Source organism: Erpetoichthys calabaricus, chromosome 17 (assembly GCF_900747795.2).
Source record: "Erpetoichthys calabaricus chromosome 17, fErpCal1.3, whole genome shotgun sequence".
In the NCBI taxonomy this organism is placed as follows: domain Eukaryota; kingdom Metazoa; phylum Chordata; class Cladistia; order Polypteriformes; family Polypteridae; genus Erpetoichthys; species Erpetoichthys calabaricus.
Window position 1 is genome coordinate 28,994,276 of NC_041410.2, and position 15,429 is coordinate 29,009,704.

General features: G+C 41.6%; 1 protein-coding gene across 1 annotated transcript in view; it reads right to left on the bottom strand.

Annotated features, from left to right (window-relative positions):
- The window catches only part of trpm1a (transient receptor potential cation channel, subfamily M, member 1a), a 115,492-nt gene that overhangs the window by 27,073 nt on the left and 72,990 nt on the right, over positions 1–15,429 (bottom strand). The window contains exons 15-18 of the mRNA XM_051920380.1: positions 11,666–11,695; positions 9,460–9,749; positions 7,247–7,475; positions 5,729–5,860 (exon numbers count right to left, since the gene is read on the bottom strand). Of these exons, the coding sequence (XP_051776340.1) occupies positions 5,729–5,860; positions 7,247–7,475; positions 9,460–9,749; positions 11,666–11,695 (681 nt within the window). The remainder of the gene's footprint in view (positions 1–5,728; positions 5,861–7,246; positions 7,476–9,459; positions 9,750–11,665; positions 11,696–15,429) is intronic.

Consider the following 15,429-nt stretch of genomic DNA (forward strand, 5'->3'; position numbering starts at 1 on the left):
TGCCACTTTCTCTTACAACAGCTGCTCAGTGACAGCACAGACCATGCCCATGTTTTGCATCACACCCATGTGACAGGAAAAGGACATCGTTAACAAAAATTATGGTCACGGCCATGAGAAGCAGCTGCAAAATGGTGGCGATCACAAAAACATCAATAAATAAGATGGCACGGAAATGATTTCTACCATCTGGGTGTAAGGTGGGGAACAAACCCTGGACAGGGTGCCAGTCCATTACAGGGCACACACACCAAGCACACACTATGGTAAATTTAGAAACACCAGTTCACCTAACTTGCATGTCTTTGGACTGTGGGGGGGAAACTGGTGCACCAGAAGGAAACCAACACAGACGTGGGGAGAACATACAAACTCCACGCAAGGAGGACCTGGAACATGAACCCTGGTCACCCAACTGCGAAGCAGCATTGCTACCACTGCACCACTGTGCCACCCATGTTACAATGTCTACTCCCCTAAATCTTTATTACACCCTCACTGCATATTCATAGGCAGAATTGCAGAGTTTGTACCTAGTTGCTCAGATAATTCATAACTTTGCAATAAGAAGCTCAAGATGTGAACCACAATCATCTACAGGTTTGTTTTTTGCTTAATTTATAAAGCCTTCCCATCTCCTCAAGTTTGGGTACAGATCATAAAGTCAATCTGGTTTTGGGTTTTGCTTCTGGTGATGTCCATGCACAGACTCATCTCTTTGGCTGTTGGAAAGAGGTGTTTGCTGCAATCAGCAGCTGATGGTCTACAAGTTTGGAAAAGGAGCCTTCTAAGCTCTGATGTAAGCAGTCTGTTAGCTTCTTCTTCTTTGTCAGGTCTAGCAGAGATATTATAAAGCACATGGATTGTGAGCTACTGGTATGGTCAGATGAGTAGCACTTGTGTTAGTCATGGTCTCTTGATCATTCTTTTTTTAGTTGGAGCTGATGCTCTACATTTAATTTAAATAAACGACATTTCCAAAATGGTTGTTGCAATGTCTTTGTGCATTTTTCCTTCATATTGCAAGGCTCATAAATAAGCAGTTAAAATAACATAAGTGATAGTGTCTAAACAATTTGATTTTCATTTTGTTTAGATAATCAGACAAATCAGTTTAGCATTCAGACAACTGTATTTGTTTTTGTCCTTTTTACAGATTGCTAAATCATTTTTTACAGAATACAAATTTTTTTGCAATGTAGAGTATAGGAAATATACAAGTCTTGCAGGTTTTTTGAGTTGGAATTTAAATCAGAGTAATCAGATTAATGTCAAATTGTCCATTAGAAACAAAAATTGCCAAAAAAAAGAACATCAACTGTTAAAATGCATAAAAAATTACAGTCATATGAAAAAGTTTGGGAACCTGTCTCAGCCTGCATAATAATTGACTATACTTTCAACAAAAAAGATAACAGTGGTACGTCTTTCATTTCCTAGGAACATCTGAGTACTGCGGTGTTTTCCGAACAAAGATTTTTAGTGAAGCAGTATTTAGTTGTATGAAATTAAATCAAATGTTAAAAACTGGCTGTGCAAAAATGTGGGTCCCCTTGTCATTTTGCTGATTTGAATGCCTATCACTGGTCAATGCTGATTACTTGTAACACCAAATTGGTTGGATTAGCTCATTAAGCCCTGAACTTCATAGTCAGGTGTGTCCAATCGTGAGATATAAAGGTATTTAAGGTGGACAATTGAAAGTTGTGCTTCCCTTTGACTCTCTTCTGAAGAGTGACAGCATGGGATCCTCAAAGCAACTCTCAAAAGATCTGAAAACAAAGATCGTTCAGTCTCCTGGTTTAGTGGAAGGCTACAAAAAGTTATCTGAAGTTTAAACTGTCAGTTTCAACTGTAAGGAATTGAATCAGGAAATGGAAGGCCACAGGCACAGTTGCTGTTAAACCCAGCAGGTCTGGCAGACCAAGAAAAATACAGGAGTGGCATATGCACAGGATTGTGAGAATGGCGACAGACAACCCACAGATCACCTCCAAAGACCGGCAAGAACATCTTGCTGCAGATGGTGTATCTGTACATCGTTTGACAATTCAGCACAATTTGCACAAAGAACATCTGTATGGCAGGGTGACGAGAAAGAAGCCCTTTCTGCACTCACGCCACAAACAGAGTCGCTTGTTGTATGCAAATGCTCATTTAGACAAGTCAGATTAATTCTGGAACAAAGTGCTTTGGGCTGATGAGACAAAAATTGAGTTATTTCGTCATAACAAAATTCGTTTTGCATGGCGTAAGAAGAACACCGCATTCCAAGAAAAACACCTGCTACTTACTGTCAAATTTGGTGGAGGTCCCATCATGCTGTGGGGCTGTGTGGCTAGTTCAGGGACTGGGGCCCTTGATAAAGTTGGGAGTTGGATGAATTCAACCCAGTATCAACAAATTCTTCAGGATAATGTTCAAGCATCAGTCATAAAGTTGAAGTTACGCAGAGGTTGGATATTTCAACAAGACAATGACCCAAAACACAGTTCAAAATCTACAAAGGCATTCATGCAGAGGGAGATGTACAATGTTCTTGAATGGACGTCACAGTTCCCTGACTTGAATATCATCGAAAATCCATGGGATGATTTGAAGCAGGCTGTCCATGCTCAGCAGCCATCAAATTTAACTGAACTGGGGAGATTTTGTATGGAAGAATGGTCAAAAATACCTCCATCCAGAATCCAGACACTCATCAAAGGCTGTAGGAGGCATCTAGAGGCTGTTATATTTGCAAAAGGAGGCTCAACTAAGTATTGATGTAATATCTCTGTTGGGGTGCCCAAATTTATGCACCGGTCTAATTTTGTTATGATGCATATTTTCTGTTAATCCAATAAACTTAATGTCACTGCTGAAATACTACTGTTTCCATAAGGCATGTCAGATATTAAAAAGAAGTTGCTACTTCGAAAGCTCAGCCAATGATAAACAAAAATCCAAAGAATTCAGAGGGGTTCCCAAACTTTTGCATATGACTGTACATACATTGATTGTTCTGCAAACACAGGAAAGAATACAAATGTGCCTTTCTGTAACTTTACATATTAATTATCTTAACACTTTGGCAGAACGATCACAAATATTAGTATGTTTTAGAGCTCAGCCCTGTTCTTCTAATGTTTACAATATTAGAGGTTTAATGTTCAAATCCTACATGAAATTTATGAAATTCAAAAGTTACACATCTTCAGCTACTTTTCAATCAACACATTCTGGGCACGTCCGCTGCATACATGGAGTGTTTACAAAGAGGAGAGGATTGAAATCAACAAAGAAATCACTTTAAATCATCTGTGCAGACAGTGCTAATGGTTTTAATTATTTAATGGTGTGTCCTTGTCCTTTATATTATATTGGAAAAAACTTTATCAGGGATCGGTCCTGAGCCCTTTCCTGTTTGCAATGGTGATGGACACGTTGACAGATGAGGTCAGACAGGAGTCTCCGTAGACTATGATGTTCATGGATGACACTGTGGTCTGTAGTGAGAGTAGACAGCAGGTTGAGGTGAACCTGAAGAGGTGGAGGTATGTACTTGTGAGAAGGGGAATGAAAGTCAGTACGAGTAAGATAGCGTACATGTGCGTGAATAAGCAGGAAAGTGGGGGAAGGGTGCGACTGCAAAGAGCAGAGGTGGTGAAGGTAGACACGTTTAAATACTTGGGTTCAATAGTCCAAAGCAATGGACAGTGCAGCACAGAGGTGAAGAAGAAAGTGCAGGCAGGGTAGACTGGGTGGAGAAAAGTGGCATTAGTGATTTGAGTTAGAAGAGCATCTGAAAAGAGTGAAAGGGAGGGTCTAAAATGGTAGTGAGACCAGCTGTGATGTTGGTTTGGAGATGGTGGCACTGATGAAAAGACAGGAGGCAGAGCTGGAAGTTGAAGATGCTACAAATTTTCGCTCGGAGTAACGAGGGTAGATTGGATTAGGAATGAGTATATTAGAGGTACAACACAGGTATGACAGTTTGGTGTCCAAGTGAGAGAGGTTAGATTGAGATGGTTTGGGCATGTGCAGAGGAGAGATGAGGGGTACACCGGGAAAAGAATGTTGAGGATGGAACCACCAGGCAAGAAGAAAAGAGGAAGGCCAAAGAGGAGGTTTATGGATGTGGTGAGGGGGGACATGAAGGCAGTTGGTGTGGCAGAAAATAATGTAAAAGACAGAGATAGATGGAGATGGATGGTCCGCTGTGGCGACCCCTAAATGGGAGCGGACGAAAGAAGCAGAAGAGGGAAAGACTTGTTATTGTGATTGTTAGAAACAAAATGTTAGTGTTAGAAAGTAAAGTCAGGTCAACATGGTAACATAGACTATCACCTCAGGGATTAGATGTTCTGAGGTTGAGACCCCACCTCCCGAAATCATTGTCTGTTGAAACAGAGAAGGTAACATGCTGAAGGTAAAGCAGGTTTAGAAAATGGATGGATGGATGGACATCTAACAAGGTAAATGTTTAAGCATTTGTTTATCTAGCTAATTTTAAAATGCAAGGAACTTAGGTAAGCTTGCTGTTGCTACTCCCAGAGGTCCATTGATAAGAAAAGCACCATCTGGGGTACTTTATAACCAAATTGTTTGTTTAAAACTACATTTGTGAATACTTTGAAATTGGAGAAAATGCTGACAAAGGTGAACTGGGCTGGGGGGGTTGGAGGTGCTCATCACTGGTTTTACAAAGGTGCTTTGATATAACTCTGTACTGACCTGTTTAAGTACTCCCTCCAGGATTTTACATTTATGCGTCTGGCAAACATGACAGGGACAGGCCATTAGGGAAGAAAATTGTGTAAAAGTCAGGCGATGAGCTGGCTAAAAAGAGAGCAGGCCTGATGATGACCTGAAGAGCGTTCATCAGAGAAGAGCTGCTTAAGAAGAGAACTGAGTGTAACTACAAGAAACTCCTAGCACTATCAGGTTGTATGGTTGGCACGGCCACATTCTGTTTGCTTTTTGTTTATGGCATTAGTTATAATATTATTATTAATTATTTTACCAGTTATTAAGTATTTACAATATTTATAAATTGTGTGGGATTACTGCTGTAAAAGGAAGGGGGAAGAATAGAATTGTAGAATTAATCCTCATAGTGTGGTAAGAGTATGGGATTTGGATCAATCTGTCAAGGTCCATATAATAAAGAGTATAAAGAGGAGAATAGGGTCACCCTTGTACATTGCCCTGACAAAAACATCTGTGAGGAATTTACATGTTCGCCCCATGTCTGTGTAGATTTTCTTCTGGATATTCAGCTTTTTCTTCTGCATCCTTAAAAACGTGAGGGTTAGATTAAATCGTGTAAGTGTGAGCGAATGAGTGGCCTCTGTCATGGATTGGTATCACGTTCAGGACTGTTTCCAACTTGAACCTAGTACTCAGGACCCTGTAAGCCTTATTTGAATTAAGTTAATCATATTAAAAGTTAAATCAACATTCAATCTATAAAACATACAAATTCTAAACATATCATTGAACTGGAACACAAAAACGCACAGACAAGACTGTCCATTTTTAGAAGAACAGCCCCTGGTACATGGAAGTGATAATAAGAGGGAAAGCTGATTGGATATTCAATATAATATAGTCATGTCTACTTCATGTCAGTGACCTAATTGGCTATTTATATACTTTTTATCTTGATGAACCCCTGAAGCAATCATGCCACTGCAATGGCACACCTCACTCTCTCCTCTGGGTGCTCTTTTACTGCGTTACATACCTTGCTGACTGTGTTGTCCTCTTCCTTATCCTTCCCTTCTTCATTCTGACTGCCAGTCTGATATGAAAGGTCTTCACTGGTCCGAAATTCAAGGAAGAAGATTGTGGGTGGTAGAAGAATTCCCATTATAACCTGTAAAAGTGAAGCACATTTGCTAATTTCTGATGTGAGGATTTTGGTTCACCTGCTACTATTAGTTCCTCCATAGAAGGGCTGAGAAAATGTTTGGTGTTGTTTCCCCTCAGATGAGAAGCCATGATTGAAATCAAAGACTTTTTTCATTTGTTTGCAAGATGAGGTCTGAATGGACCCTAAACCAACTTGCCCATAATCACTAAAGTAAGTACTGTTCTGTTAAGCTGTTTTAATTTTGTTCTCCTCTTTAAGGTGCATTTGCTTAAGACATGAAAGCACCCATTGTCACCTTCAGTCTGTCTGCTCGCATGAAAGTATAGAGCATGTTGTACAAGTTCTTGAACTTTGAAAAACGTCTATTAAAAAGCATTGGTGAATTTTCTAAATTGTATATCTTAGAACAGAGAAACATTCTGTACAAGCTCAGTTACTAATTAATTTGCTCTTTCAACTTTACCTTAAGAGAGGGGTTATGTCAACTTGTGTATCTTCCTCTCTTAAATATCCAATAGGTGCTCTTGACAGCAAACCAAATCCCCAATATAAAACACTGAAACACCAGTTCTCCATTGGTATTTCTTTTAAATATTTTATATTTAAGAAATACATACAATTACCATAGACACGCCAACCAACTACTAACAGTTTAATGCAATTTGTACATCACTTGGGTTTATCAAACCTAATTGGGTTCAGTTTTTAACTACATTATATTGTAAAATTTTATTTTATTTACTCTACTGATACATCCTATTATCACTGTAATTTTTGCTTATGATTGATTTTTACAAAACTATTTAATGAACACTGCGGTGGGTTGGCACCCTGCCCGGGATTGGTTCCTGCCTTGTGCCCTGTGTTGGCTGGGATTGGCTCCAGCAGACCCCCGTGACCCTGTAGTTAGGATATAGCGGGTTGGATAATGAATGGATGGATGGATATTTAATGAACAAATATGTTATCTCTGCCCTTGATGAACTAAATTAACAAAAAAATAAAAAATACTCGAACCTTTGAAATAGCCAAGTCCCTGAATAAACCATAATGTTGTGCCGTGCATACTGTACATTTTCTAACTTGCTTATATTTGTTGGTTTTATTTGGAGTTGTGTTGCAGGGTTTCCTCTCAAAACAAAATAAACAAGACTATTTTATTTCCCTTGTAATAAAGAATCTTATTTGCATCAAAAGCCGTGGAATTGGATAAAACACAGAACAGATAAAGGCCTATAACACCTTTGCAGTCATAAAATATTTTTTCCCTGCACAAACACTTTAAAAGAGCTGGACAGAAATTTGAATACCTCTGTAACTGTGCTTGCTCTGATATGAAAACAGAGTTACGCTAACAAAGTCGCCTGTTTACCACATTTTGCCTCTCACCTTAAGGCCAGGGTTTTTGCGCATGCGCAGGCATCCCATCCACATATCGGTGAGCAGCATCTGGCTGCAGGTATGTGCAATGAAGTCCCGATGCTTTGCTGCTACTGCTAGCTTGAGACACGTTGAGTTACTCCAGTTCTTCAACTCATAGGTGAGAAGCTTCATGGCCACCTGCTCATCATGCTTGTAGGACTGATCCAGCAGTTCATAGGCAAGCTGAGCAAACTCCCTGCAAGAGACAGACCTCCATGAGAGGGTGAACACAGGCAAGAAATAATAGTCTTCTCCTCTAGTTTGCCAAGTTCATCATATCCAGTGTGTCAGAAAAGCATAAGCCATTAACTGAAGTCAGCACCCTGTCAAAGCTTCACTAGCAGGTGACTGAGCAAGACAAGCACAGCAGAACACCCTGGGGTCTGAGAGATCTGTTCTTCAAAAGCGTAGCCTTGTTCTGTATGCAGAGTCCATATTTAGCTGTACACACCAAGGTGAATCACTTGGCACTCTATACACACAGCTCACTTAATCATCACAGTCTAACACCAAGTCAGTTAAGCATCAGGGAAATCAATCTGCCCAGTTAGGAAGCAAAAGTGATTGTGCTGTCGTAAGAAGGTTTGCTGTGTCCAGCTTAGTCTGAAGAGCATGGATAAGATACCAGGAGATGTGCTGTTACATGAGGAGAGCTGGACAAGGGTGTAGTATGGCATCAACTCATCAACAGGACTGGTATCTGCTTCTTTGCATTAGGAGGTACAGAAGGGGCACTGCCTGAGCCCTACAAAATGACCTCTAGCTGGCTACTGGTGTGCATGTTTTTGACCAAACTGTTAGAAACAGAGTCCATGGGGATGGCATGAGGGCCTGGCGTCCTCTGGTAGGACCTGTCCTAACAGCCCATCACCATGCAGCTTGATTGGCATTCTCCAGAGAATACAACAATTGGCAGCTCTGTCATTGGTGCCGTTCTCTTCACAGATGAGAGCAGGTTCATACTGAGAACACGTGACAGACATGAAAGAGTCTGGACACACCATGGTGAACATTATGTAGCCAGTTTGGCGATGGGTCAGTGATGGTATGGGGAAGGAATATCCTTGGGAGTGTCACACAGACCTCCACATGCTAGGCAACAGTACCCTGACTGCTGTTAGGTACTGAGATGAAATCCTCAGAGCTCGTCAGAACTTACACTGGTGCCGTGAGCCCTGGGTTCCTCCTGATGCAGGACAATGCCCGGCCTCATGTGGCTAAAGCGTGTAGGCACATCCTGGATAATGAAGGCATAGATGCCATTGACTGGCCCGCATGTTCCCCAGATATGAATCCAACTGAGGACCACAGGGACATTATGGGCTTGTTCAACCAACACAGCCAAGTACCGCCACAGACTCACTGATGCCCTGATCCAGGTCTGGGAGCACATCCCCCTGGACACCATCTGCCATCTCATCAGGAGCATGCCCAGATGTTGTCAGGAGTGCATACAGGCACATGGGGGCCATACACACTATTGAGTCACATTATGAGTTGCCATAATGAAATTCATTCAAGTTGGATCAGCCTGTGATTTCAGTTTTTGACTTTGAATTTCAGCGTGATGATGAATTCAGCCCTCAATGGATTGTTAATTTTGGTTTCCATTGACTGTTAGTACATCATTTTGTTCTCAATGAATTACATAGTATTACTAAGTAAAGATTTACCACTTGAATATTTTGTTCATCGAGATCTGAAGTGTGATTTAAGTGTTCCCTTAATTTTTTTGAGCAGTGCATATGAGTGTGGCTCCATTACTAAAACTTAGCACAAATGAGAAACTCTACAAAGTCAGGTCTGAAGTGATTCTCTGGGCATAAACAGAAGTGAAACGTTACACATTGGGCAGATGCAGAAGTCTACTGGACTTGGTATTGATGTCCAGCTTTATGGGAAGAAGCTCTTAAGATTTACACCATACTGACTTTCATAGTGCATCAGATGTGTTGGTAGGCAGCATTTTTCTAGTTTGCTAAAAGTCCTTGTTGTATTAGTTGTGGTGTATCAAACGGTGCCATTGTAGCTGGACTTCAGAGAGCTCAAGGATCTGGATATGGGAGCCAGCTTCTTCCCAGAGTGCAATGGGAGTGAAGCTGGCTTGTGGCTGTTTCTGTCTTTGCACAAAGGCAAAAATGCTTGGGAGCAGACGTTTAGTTGTGCAAGTGCATGCTTACTTTGAGTTGTTATCCAGGTCTTGGGAGATGTCATCCACCATCTCACTCTCAGAAGACTCATGGGCCATTGACTTATATAGTTTACATGCAACCAGTGCTTTAGCCATGGCTTCCTCACCACGCTGCCATAGAAAAAGTGCCATCTTCTGCCGTTTCATCAGTACTGCCCACACCAGCAACTCGTGGAAGGGATACTGGAAACGACTGACTTCAGGATCATCTACATCAATGTCGGCTTCTTCCTCTTTTTTCTTTTTCCTTTTCTTGCTCTTTGAAGGTGGCTCATCATCCTATATCAAAAATCAGATAGCAGATTAAAATACAAATTTTAATGAGAATGATACATTCATATTATGTGACTCGTATCGATAACTGTTTTGTATTAAATAAAGGCAGGGCACCAATTTCCCATCCCAGTTTCCAGCCTTGTCACAGGTTTTAAAATCAAGTGTCAGGTTGTTTCACCTTGAGCTTCTAAACCTAACACAAATCCCTACCACACAATCAAGGGAGTTTTTCAAAAGAATCATGGCCACATTCTGGGAATGGAGATATTGCAAATGTCTTAGAATTGGCGCATGCAAAGGCTACAAAAAAGGATGGTTGGAAAAAGTGAAAAAATATTAAAATAAGGTAAAACAAAACTCGATCTGACCGAAATCCTAAAATTGGAGCTTAAAAAAAATGAAAGCAAGATTATAAAAATTACAAAAAAAATATAAAAAAAAATTAAATGATAAAAAAGAAACATTGTCATGTATGATTAGCTAATGAAGCAGGAAGCTAGAGGATGTAAAGCCACGTAGAAAAGTTTGCTAGCTGAAAGGAGATTCAGAGCTTGACCGTGAGCTCCTCATATCTATTCTGCTTTCTGATCAGCAGTGAGGAACAAAGATGCCGTGCCACCTTGAGGCGTACACAAACACTTGAATACAGATATTTGTGTGCTTGACAGACACTAAAGCTGCATGGAGAAATGAATCCCAAGAAAGCAAAACTGACCTCTTCATCAGTGGCATAGCGGATTGGAGCATGACAGTGTGAGAGCCACCCAGGTGTGCCATGGAAATAATGAACCTGAGAGGGATAAGTTCCATGGATGGTCAAGACCTGTCTGCGGAGGACAGAACTTTACCTAGAGAGGCTGGCATAAAAGCAGCTCTGCACTTTGGGCACTTTGGATGCATCTCCTGGCTGCTAGAGTCCATCTACCTGGGCGTGTGGTCACCAGCGAGCCTCACAGGGCTGGTAGATAGTGGGCATGTGAGTAGCCTCTGAGGCAGAGAGGGGTGGGAAAAGGGACGAAACAGCTGGGAGATGCTCACTGAATGTGAATGGCAAACAGAGCTTCTTTTCTACTGGTTTCTTCAGTAGTCCTGCCACTTTAGACATTTGAGCACGTACTGTATATATGAGACATTATGTGTTTGTGGTTAGTAGAACAGTGGTGTGCCTTGGGATATTTTTGCTTACAAAAAGTGTGCCACCCCAGAAAAAAGGTTGGGGAACACTGATCTAGAGCAGGGGTGGGCAGATTCAGTCCTGGAGGGCCGCAGTGGCTGCAGGTTTTTGCTCCAACCCAATTGCTTAATAAGAAACCCTTATTGCTCAAGTAACACTTCAGCTTCACTTTAGTTGTCTTGCTCGTTAAGATTTTGAACCCTTATTGCTTATTTTAGTCTTAAACAGCTGTATTCTTGGTTTTTAATTGCTCCTAATTAGCAATGCCATGCAAATGACAAAAGAGACCAGCATTTCTCCATTTAGCTTGTTACCATTTACACCTGTGTGTATTTATCATGCACTATTTGGTTTAATTAAATACTTGGAAGGAAAGTGAAGAGAAAAAAGTGAAGCACTGAGAATTACTCATCTGTTTTAGACTTCAGATCATTTGGATGATATCCTTAGAAAGGAAAATAAATCTAGGATATGAGAATGACCTGACATGGCAGAGTTAAAGCACTAACAAGCCATGCAATTAAATAATTGACAAGGATTGGTTTTTAATTAAGCAACTGGGTTGGAACAAAAACCTGCAACCACTGCAGCCCTCCAGGACTGAATCTGCCCACCCCTGATCTAGAGCAAGGAATGCTATGGGGCACATTAAACAAAATGTCACCACTCCACTTGGACAACCTAAAGTCACAGCTCTGACACTCTGGTGTTCTCACCAATGGAGGACATCACTGCGTGAGCTTACCTCCATTCCCAGCAGCTTCAGAGCTTTTGGCTGCAAAACACAAAAAACATAAACAGAAAGTCAGTTTCATTGAAGAGCCAGAAAAAAGGAACCCCGTGAAGAAGGAGATCTGAGAATATCAGGAGGTGGAGGAAATTAAAATCAACAAAATACATCTGACAACAAGCTCAACATATTATGTTGCTACAGGCAGAGACTGAATCATGCTAAAGAACAATTCAAGTCAAAATGTATTGTATGATTCAAATACTTCAATCTACAAATCTTCCTTAATGTTTGTGTCTGGTGCAAATATACCTATCCACCTTGAAGTGCCTGTTCTGTTTTGAATACTTTTCATGTTATTTCACAGGGGGTATAATAACATAGCACAAACCCTGTTGCTTTGCCAGTTGCATAATGAAGTTATGCATTATAAAATGCTGTGGGTCAGCAGGAGAAAGAGCAGCCTGTATGAAGACCATGGGACTGTCTCAGCAAAACATTGATGCAGACCCCGAATAAAAAAGGAATAAAACTGATAGCCCATTTGCATCTGCTGACTGACTTTCAAAAATACTAGGGAGTATGAATTGTATTATTTATTTTGGAAATGTTACTTCGCTTTCTCTTGGTCTCTGCTAAATCTGAAGGCACATGTGCTTTGTAGTTAGCTGCCTTTTCTGTAAATGTTCGTGCCAGAGGTGATAACAACAGTAGTGGATCCGTCATTCAGCATTTAACAGAATCCAGATTTTCATTTCAGTTCATTAGTTGAGTTCACTGCAGTGGGCTGGCGCCCTGCCAGGGGGTTTGTTTCCTGCCTTGCGCCCTGTGTTGGCTGGGATTGGCTCCAGCAGACCCCCATGACCCTGTAGTTAGGATATAGCGGGTTGGATAATGGATGGATGGATAGTTGAGATCACCACCTTTGGGATTAAGTGAACATCTCTACAATCAACGTCTCCTTGCTTCTCTTTGGTCTAGAATCTGCTTCTAAGATGCTGGGACCACTATGTCTGTCACCAATGATCAAACCACAGTCAAAGTCATTTCGACCGTGTATCTTGTCCATTCTAATTTTGGATGGCACAAAACTAAATCTCTTCACCATGTTTGCATGCTATACAATGCCTATAAAAAGCATTCGCCCACTTGGAAGTTTTCACATTTTGTTGTTATGTAACATTAAATCACAAAGGATTTAACTTTAATTTTTTGACATCGGTCAACAGAAAAAGACTCCTTAATGTCAAAATGAAAACAGATCTCTATAAAGTGGTCTAAATTCATTACAAATAAAGCATACAAAATACTTGATCACATAAGAATTCACCCGTTTAATATGGCACACCTAAATCATCACTGGTGTAGCTAAACGGTTTTAAATGTCACATAATTAGTTGATGGCGATTATCTGTCTGCAGTCAAAGGGTTTCAAATGAGTGTAGTATAAATGCACCTTATCTGGAAGGGCCAACCTGTGGTGAGTCAGTATGGCAGCCTAACTTATACAATGAAGACATAATGAACATCTCTACTAACTCTGTGTAAAGGTGATTGGAAAGGACAAGTCAGGGATGGATACAAGAAAATATCCAAGACATTGAATATGGAACAAACCATAGATCCGCTTAGAGCAGGCAGTCCACAAAAGCTAAGTGATCTGCAAGAAGGACTCCAAGAGACTTTTGAGAATTCTACAAGAGTTATGGGAGGTTTTGGTGAGTCCAGCAGAGGGCCCTTACCACCTGGTCTGTGTGTGGATTCCAATGCCCCAGTGCAGGGACGAGGACAATGTGCTGTCAACATGGTGCCATCCTTCAGATGAGGTGTAAAAGTTGCATGTATCTCGATGTCCTGGCTATATTGTCCACCATGGTCTAGTTATTCTGGCCCCCTAATCATCCCCTGTCTGTAATTGGATATCTCTCATCACTTCACCACTAATAGCTAATATCTTGTGAGTGTACTGGAGCAAATAAATGGCTGCTGTTGCATCACCCAGGTGGATGCTACACATTGGTGGAGGTTGAATTGGTTCCACACTCACTGAAGTGCATTGAGTAGCGAGAAAAGCACCATATATGATACTATATTATTATGATTATTATCATTATTGGTTAAAACTGGAGAGACTGTGCAGACAGCAAGTGCTGCTGGGCGCTTCATCAGTCACACCTTTATTGGAGAGTGGCAAAGAGAAACTCACTGTTGAAGTAATATGGAGGTATGAACTGACCCACAATCTTCTCATTTGAGGTCCTGTGCCTTAATCACTACACCACACAGATGCCTGCACGACTCCAGCATCCTGGCTACCTGCATAGGAATCTACATCTCCCTTATTCCCTGTTGGTTTTCCTCCTAGAAATGTGCAAGTTAAGTTTATTGGTATCTCAATATTGTTCAAGTTAGCGTTAGTGTAAGTGTGAAGCATTACAACACCTGGCTGACCAGATAACTAACATGGAGCACAAACACCCGGACTCCCTGCTCATTGTTCTTGGTGATTTTAACAGAGCAAACCTCAGGCAAGAACTGCCAAAATTCAGTCAGCATATTAAGTGTCCTACCAGGGACAAAAACACACTGGACCACTGCTACACTACATTAAAGGATGCTTATCGCTCTGTCCCTCGTGCTGCCCTGGGACTCTCTGACCACTGTTTGGTTCATCTTCTCCCAACTTACAGGCAGAACTTAAGATCTGCAAAGCCTGTGGTGAAAACGGTGAAGAGATGGACCAACGAGGCAAAGCTGAAACTACAAGCCTGCTTTGACTGTACTGATTGGAGTGTTTTTGAGTCTGCAGCGACAGACCTGGATGAGCTTACTGACACTGTGACATCCTACGTCAGTTTTTGTGAGGATATGTGTGTGCCCATGAAAACTTTTCGCACATACAACAACAACAAACCCTGGTTTACTACAAAACTCAGGCAGCTTCGTAAGGTTAAGGAGAAGGCCTACAGAAGTGGGGACAGAATCCTGTATAATCAGGCCAGAAACACATTGACAAAGGAGATCAGAGTAGCAAAGAGGTGCTACACTGAAAAGCTGGAAAATAGGTTTACAGCCAACGACCCTGCATCAGTGTGGAGAGGTTTGAAAGACATCACCAACTACAGGAAACCATCCCCCCATACTGAAGAGAACCATCAACTGGCCAACGAGCTGAATTTGTTCTACTGCAGGTTTGATAATCCCTCTTTCACACCTCTCACCCACGCCAATCAAAATACAGTCCCAGCACTCACTACCAAGCCCCTGCCCCTCCCCACTGACACCATACCTGCACTCAGGATCTGTGAAGGGGACGTGAGTCAGCTCTTCAGGAGACAGAAGATCAGGAAGGCACCAGGTCCAGATGGTGTGTCACCCTCCTGTCTTAAAGTCTGTGCTGATCAGCTGGCCCCCATATTTACACAGATCTTCAACAGATCCCTGGAGCTATGTGAAGTTCCCTCCTGCCTTAAGCGTTCCACAATTATCCCGGTTCCAAAGAAAACCTCCATTGCAGGGTTAAATGACTACAGGCCAGTCGCCCTGACGTCTGTGGTCATGAAATCCTTTGAAAGACTGGTGTTGACCTACCTGAAGGACATTACAGACCCCCTGCTTGACCCCCTACGGTTTGCTTACCGAGCAAACAGGTCAGTGGATGATGCAATCAACATGGGACTGCACTACATCCTGCAACATTTCGACTCTCCAGGGACATATGCTAGGATCCTGTTTGTGGACTTCAGCTCCGTGTTCAACACTATCATTCCAGAAGTCCT